Source organism: Octopus bimaculoides, chromosome 20, assembly GCF_001194135.2.
Source record: "Octopus bimaculoides isolate UCB-OBI-ISO-001 chromosome 20, ASM119413v2, whole genome shotgun sequence".
Taxonomy (NCBI): Eukaryota; Metazoa; Mollusca; class Cephalopoda; order Octopoda; family Octopodidae; genus Octopus; species Octopus bimaculoides.
In genome coordinates, this window is record NC_069000.1 from 43,761,645 (window position 1) to 43,768,754 (window position 7,110).

Sequence of the window (7,110 nt, forward strand, 5' to 3'; positions counted from 1 at the left end):
ATATATATATATATATATATATATATATATATATATATACATACGCTAATAAGTTCATATATATATATGTATGTATGTATATACATATATATATTCATACACGAACATAGTGCATATAAGTGTAGTGCGTGTATGTATTATGTGTGTGTGCGTGCGTGTGTGTGTATTTCCATGCGTTGGTCTGTCTGATTGCTGTGGCAGTGTTAGTGATAGTGAACAGTGGCCTGGCAGTAAACGTGAAATGAACGACAGAGTGCAACGGCTGCGGGCTGAGGATACTACAAAGCAGGGAAGCTGTCGCATGGCCGCGGTGTCAATAATGATAAGGTGGGCATGTGCAAAGTGGCAGAACTGTAGGCTAAATGTTGTAATCAGCGATGCGTCTAAAACGACAGGACAATAACGAACAAATTCATTTTACTCCTTGTTTTGTTTTCAGTCTCAAATGGTATACATAAATGTATGTTTGTATGGTTGTATGTACCTATGTATATATGCATTGTTCTTAATTTTCTTACATGACATACACTTAATATTTTCAGTTCTAATTAACTTTTGCTTCTCTTTAGCGTAATTCAGACGCATTCGTCGATCCAGCTGTTCATAACTTGTGATCTGAAAAGCTTTGTGTCCACAAAAGTATTATTGGACAGCCTTGAGGTTCGTTCAAAGTTTCAATGCGCTGAAGTGTGTAATATTTAATTAACCACGATGAAACTAAGAAAGAGAACTTACAAAGTTCCCAACTACTTTGAAAATTTCAAAGAATTTTCAAAATTCTAAAGCACTTACAAAATTTCAAAGCACTTGCAAAATTTCAAAGTTCTATCTTCGTGAATAATAGAAATTACTGAGATACCTTTTAAGCCTAATTTCCACTTGAAACTGTCTTTTGTTCATCCTGAAATTTGAAGCATTGTATCAAGGAGGCCATGTCAACTATCTTAAGAAAGCGTTTGTGGTTAATACTGCGATCTATTTAGTTTAACTTAGATAAGTTTCGGCCAGTATAGGCCCAGGCTCTGTCAAACTTAACAGCACCACCTGGTGAAGTCTTTTAGTCATATATGGGGCACCATGGCCCACTCTAGCTAAGAGTTCTTATTGTTGTTGACATACACGGATGTAAGAGGTTGGTCCGGGATTTTTTGGAGAAATTTGTCCAGAGAACTTTTGAATTTTATGGGGATTGTTTCCGTGTTGACGTATTGTGGTATAATATTAAAGAGCGCTGGACCGGTTTATGTGAAGTAATTGTGTCTTAATGCTGTTATCTGTCTTGAGTTCGATATTTGTAGTGGGTGGAGCGCACGGGAGTCAAGTCTTGGGTAAATTTTAAAACTGATGCCAACATCATCTGGGCAATGTTGATGGAATATTTTCACACACACACACACACACACACACACAACCCCACACACATATAACGGGCTTCTTTCAGCTTCCGTCAACCAAATCCACTCAGAACGCTTTGGTCGACCCGAGGCTATCGAAGAAATTTGCCCAAGGTGCCCCACAGTGGGACTGAACCCTTAACCATGTGGTTGGGAAGCAAGTTTCTTAACCACACAGCCACGCCTGCGTCTAATGTTCCGTGATGGTAAGATCAACAAAAAATGGACGTCTGATGAGAGATAAATATTATTCAATAGAAACAAGGTGATGTATATTTCCATACACATATATGTATGTATATAAATATATATCATAACCGAATCCATGGGCAGTTGTGAGCAATCTGCTATCGTTATTTTATTTAAAAAAAACCCAGGGCGATACTGATTGAATGTATCCATAATCAAAGTTATTTCTGTCATGACCAACTCGTCATTCAGTCTCGCTAGTGAAATCGATCCTGAGAACTCATGACAGACTATCAACATTTCTCCATTTTCATCCTTCGAATATATATTGTAGATGACGCATCTCACAAAACATGCCTCTTTTCTTTGGGGATAGGCTCTTATTTTGTATTATCTCATCTTTATCTTGTAATATTATCGGTTATTTCTAGCACTCCGTCGGTTACGACAATGACGAGATTTCCAGTGAGATCTGATCAACGGAACAACCTCTTCGTGAAATTAACGCGCAAGTGACTGAGCACTCCACAGTCAGGTGTACCGTACCCTTAACTTAGTTCTCAGGGAAACTCAGAGTGAAACAAAATATGACAAACCGGGCCCTTGAAATAAAGGTACTGCTCAGATTTGTCAGTTGTGTGGACTGGATTAACGTGGGGAGAAAGTAACTTGCTCAATGGCACGATGCGACGGCTGGGATCTTTCTCACAATCGGGAGACGAGTAGCCTAGCCACTAAGCCACGCGCCTTCACATTATCGGTTAATACTATATCTGAAACGGCGTAATAAATATAAAAGTCTTAATATAGCGAGCTCTTTGTTTATATGTAATGTCTCCGATATCCAGGCGTGCGATATATTGCCGAAATACTTTTTTCAGCAATCTAACCATTCCACGCTTATAAATTTCTTTTCTTTTCTCTCCCCACACCTCTCTCTCTCTCTTTCTCTCTCTCTCTCTCTCTCTCTCTCTCTCTCTCTCTCTCTCTCTCTCTCTCTCTCTCTCTCTCTCTCTCTCTCTGCAGCCTTCAATCACTTCTCCATTCACCAATAGGTTGTTTTTTACAACTTTACGTCACGTTCTGCTCATCCGTTAGCATTATTATCTTCCAGTTGAGATGCCAGCACATATAAATGTCAGGACTTGGTACATTGTTAATAAACAGATTATTTGGTCTGTGGGTTTTGATTTCCGTAGTGTTTCTTCTTTTTTTAATTAGATTATTATTATTATTATTATTATTATTATTATTATTATTATTATTATTATTATTTTAACAGATGTGCTACAGAAGATGGAAAGCTCATCGTCCACCTATACACAGATCGTCCCCAGATGCGTTTCTTCATGGGTGGTGTCGTCCTGGCGACCGGCGTCATCCTTTTCTCGGTGCATAACCTGGTTGTTAAGGTGTCGCAATATAGAAAACCAACACAACAGATTCACCACGTGACCATCACGTTGAGTCACGAGCCGGGAACGGCGTCCAAAAACAGTTCGGAAGGGGTCTCGTCAACAGCGTTACCGACCAGCGGAGGTAGTTTATTGACGGAACATCAGGCAATCATGTCGAGCAACCCGGCCGATTTAAAAATCGGCGTGAGGACATTTTGTAAGACATTTCCCTTTCACGTGATATTCGACCGTGACCTCCAGATTACACAGCTTGGTAGTGCTCTCATGAAAATGATTGCCCCTGAAATTGCGAGTAAGGGACTATTTTTTGGCACGTACTTTGAATTGAAGCGACCACGTGTTCGAATGGACTACATGTCATTTCTTGCTCGGGTGAATTCCACATTTGTCATCAGTATAGCACAACTTTCCAGAGGAAGTGACGTCATCAACGAGGTAAGCAGATGCATCGATTTAGTCGTATGTTTTTGAATGATTATCTATAGTTTTTACTGTATTTTTTCTTGTTTCACTCATTGAATTATTGGTCATGCTGGAGCACCACATTGAAGGGTTTAGCTGAAAAAAATCAATCCTAGTACTTATTTTTTTAGTCCGGTGCTTATTTTGTTGGTCTCTTTTACAGAATCTACACCGGCTGTCAAGCGGTGCGGGGAACAAAACTACAGACATGTTCTCACACGCGCACACTCAGACACTCATACATAGCGTAATACGAAATCAAATAAAATGACGAGTGAGAAGCTCTGACGAAGCTATAACGTGATACACAAGCACTTAGCTATGAGTCCACTGTAATTTATTGCAGAAACAACTGTACGCTAATGACATGAATTGCATAATTTCTTGTTCTCTTTTCATTTGTTTAATTTCTAATAGAAAAGGTTTAGTGGCTAGCGATCTATCATGGCGAATGCACACACAATCGTAGAGTGTGATTCAAAATTTAAATTGCAGAACACAAGGAATCAGTATTCATAACTCTATGACATTTTGTATTCCCGTATGTGTGGAACGATATCACGGAGAAGATTTGCTTTATAATTTACGTATCATTTGGATATAATCTACAATATGGAGTGTCACAGAATACACCCAGAATGCAAAACGAAACAAGCGATCAAAGCAGTCAGTTGTACCTGGTGTTTTTTCCCTCGGAGGTAAGAAGGCGAACCCCGTAGCAATTAATCGCATATGTATGAGATGCGCGGGTGTAATATATAAGTTGCTGTCGACGTTGTTACTTTTATGATAAAAATAATTGAATCCAGGTAATTACGGTGTTAAAATATTTGTTTAGGTAATTGGAAGTCTCACTGTCTTATAATTGGTTCTATATGATTTAGTATCGAAATTTATCAATGTTTGTGTTATTTGATTCTGTGTATGTATCTTTGTGTCTGTGTCTGTGTGCATATCTCTGTGCCTGTGTTCATATGTCTGTGTCTGTGTGTGCGTCGTCTGAGCGTCTCTGTGTGTGTGTGTGTGTGTGTGTGTGTGTGTGTGTGTGTGTATACCTCAAGGATTGCGCCTCAGTGTGTTCCTTGAAGAGGCAGCTGCGTGGTAAATTGGAATAAAATTTCTAAATGCTATCCTTTGAAATAGTGTAAATATTTTCTTGAGTATGCGCTAAGGCCAAGGCCTTTGTGATTGTGAATATGTGTACATTTATATGTGTGTGTGTGTGTATCTGTCTGTCTGTCTATTTCTGCTTGTGTGCGTATGGAATGATGAAAAGAAAAAATACGAAGAACAACCAATACCCTATCCTATTCATCTTGATACGTTCTGGCAGATGCTAATGGTAATCTCTGATTGCTGTTGTTTTCCTTCATCGGAGAACATCTCCCTTTGTATATTCCACTAATGATAAAGACTGAGATAACGGATGACTGAATAATTGCGCTGTCATCAATGCGTGTTACCATTGTATGTAAAATGAATTCATTCCATTGCTCAAATTCATGCACAAGACCAAAGAGTAGTCTTTGGTTTATCCCGGTCGTAAATGCCCAATTATAGTAAAAATAGTGCTGTTTATATTATGGGTTTTTTTTACGTTTAAGCTGTATATGATCTTGAGCAGGATTTTTCAGTTAGGGTTGTTAGAATAAGCGTGGTGGAGGATTGTAATGACATGGTTACTCAACCTATTTCCTAAAAATAGCAGCTGAATTTCCTTCATATCATAGCCTACCACATTTTAGATAAGGGAATAAGGATTAGATAAATTTCATTTTGTAGTCCAAAACATGCCTCTGAAACGAAACAAGAGAACATGACAGGAGGGTCACGGCAGGAATGAATGTGGGTATAGATATCCTTCAACAGAGTTGTCCAAAGACTAAAAAAAATAATTGTAACAATATCTTCACAAATATCAATTATTGATTACCGTGTAGTAATCCTTATATGTCCCAATCGGTTGAACCCAAATTGCTACAGCTTACGGAGGATTACACGCATCTGACAGTTGAAAACGGAGGAAACGCCCTGTAATTAACGAGTGATTCATTCCCTTGCTATGCTGATTTATAAGTCGCTCAATCCACCTGACTGTAATATTGGACTCACCTGAAAAGTGCAGCTCTCGGCTGAAACACTACGTGTAATGAAGAAGTGTTTCGTCGTCAGACTGTACTAGTTTCAAATATCTCAACAGGAAGAGATCGTAAGAGGAAGTGAGATTGGCAGTGGGACCCACTGCAAGGAGCCCGTTATACGTATACCATCACCAAGTGTTTCACAGCCGTTAAGGGTCGTTGACATCTTACATTTGCACGACTTCGAGCAATATTCTATAAAGCGGCGCTCGGTTCTTGATCCAATTGATTTCTAAGTGAGTAAACAGGATCAACGTGAGACGAAGTATTTTCCCCAATACACCAAATGACTCGGTTCGGAAATCGAACCTATAACTTTACCACCGTGAATTCAACATAACCACTAAGCTACGAGACGTCATATACCCATGTACATATACACAGCATGAACACATAGCCTCTTGGTGCTATTTACCGCACAAGGATCCAAAGGATATGGAAATGCTTTGATAGTCAAACCGGTGGAATCCGCTCTGAGCACTCAGTTAATTTTGCATTGAGAATACCTACATCCTCAGACAATTATTATAGACCATTCTAGATGGAACCATAATAGTCAGTAGAGTACTAATAGACGAAGAAACCGGATCTGTAAATCTACAGCACACTGGTAAAGTTAGTGAGACTAGCATGAAATTCGGAAATAGGCCACCGAAGGCTTGCAAATGATAAATAAGATGCGAACAGTTACGCGCCTGCGAACACGACCAGAAGAGAAAACAGATTACGGAAGTTGGTGACTTTCCCTCATATCATAGTTTGGGGGATACAGAATGGCATCTCTACAACACATTGGCAAAGTAAGAAAATCTGTCGAGGAAATTCATAGGAATCTTACCTACCCGAATGACTGACAGCGGTACAATGATAGCTTAACATGTAGGAAATTGTGGACACCACTGAAGGAACGGAAGTAAAACGGAAATTACGGTGCATTTGTTCTCACAATGACTTCACACCAAGTAACAACGCTACATTCACCTCTTCGTTTTTTACTTTCTTGCTCCTCACTTTTTCTTCCACCAAATCTTTTACTATTTATTTCTGTTGTTGCCCACAACACTGACTTGGGTGTCCTTAACAACATGGCCGTTATTATTCTAAGTACCTAGTTTTGTAATGTGTACACTTCTGGCATTATAATTCTACGTACCTGGGGTTATAACGATGTCTACTAACATTCTCTATTCGTCAGTCGTTGACTGAGCTTTCCTGAGCGTTCGTTAATTTCGTCCTAACAGTTATTCTTTTATTCTGCAATTTTTTTATTATTATTATTCCCTCTTCTACTTTCCTATTCTTTTGCTTTTCTTTACTCTTTTCCTTCTGTTGCTGCTACAACCACAAAACGCACAAATTTATACGTAAAAATATAAATACATATGATACGTACATACACACATACGTACATACAAGTATACACATATATATATATATTTATATATATATATACATACATACACACACACACACACACACACACACACACACACACACACACACACA

General features: G+C 38.8%; 1 protein-coding gene across 1 annotated transcript in view; it reads left to right on the plus strand.

Moving 5' to 3' along the window:
• Window positions 1–7,110, plus strand: part of LOC106869877 (guanylate cyclase soluble subunit alpha-2) — a 315,656-nt gene that overhangs the window by 202,734 nt on the left and 105,812 nt on the right. Inside the window, exon 5 of the mRNA XM_052975145.1 lies at window positions 2,866–3,436. Coding sequence (XP_052831105.1) covers window positions 2,866–3,436 — 571 coding nt within the window. The remainder of the gene's footprint in view (window positions 1–2,865; window positions 3,437–7,110) is intronic.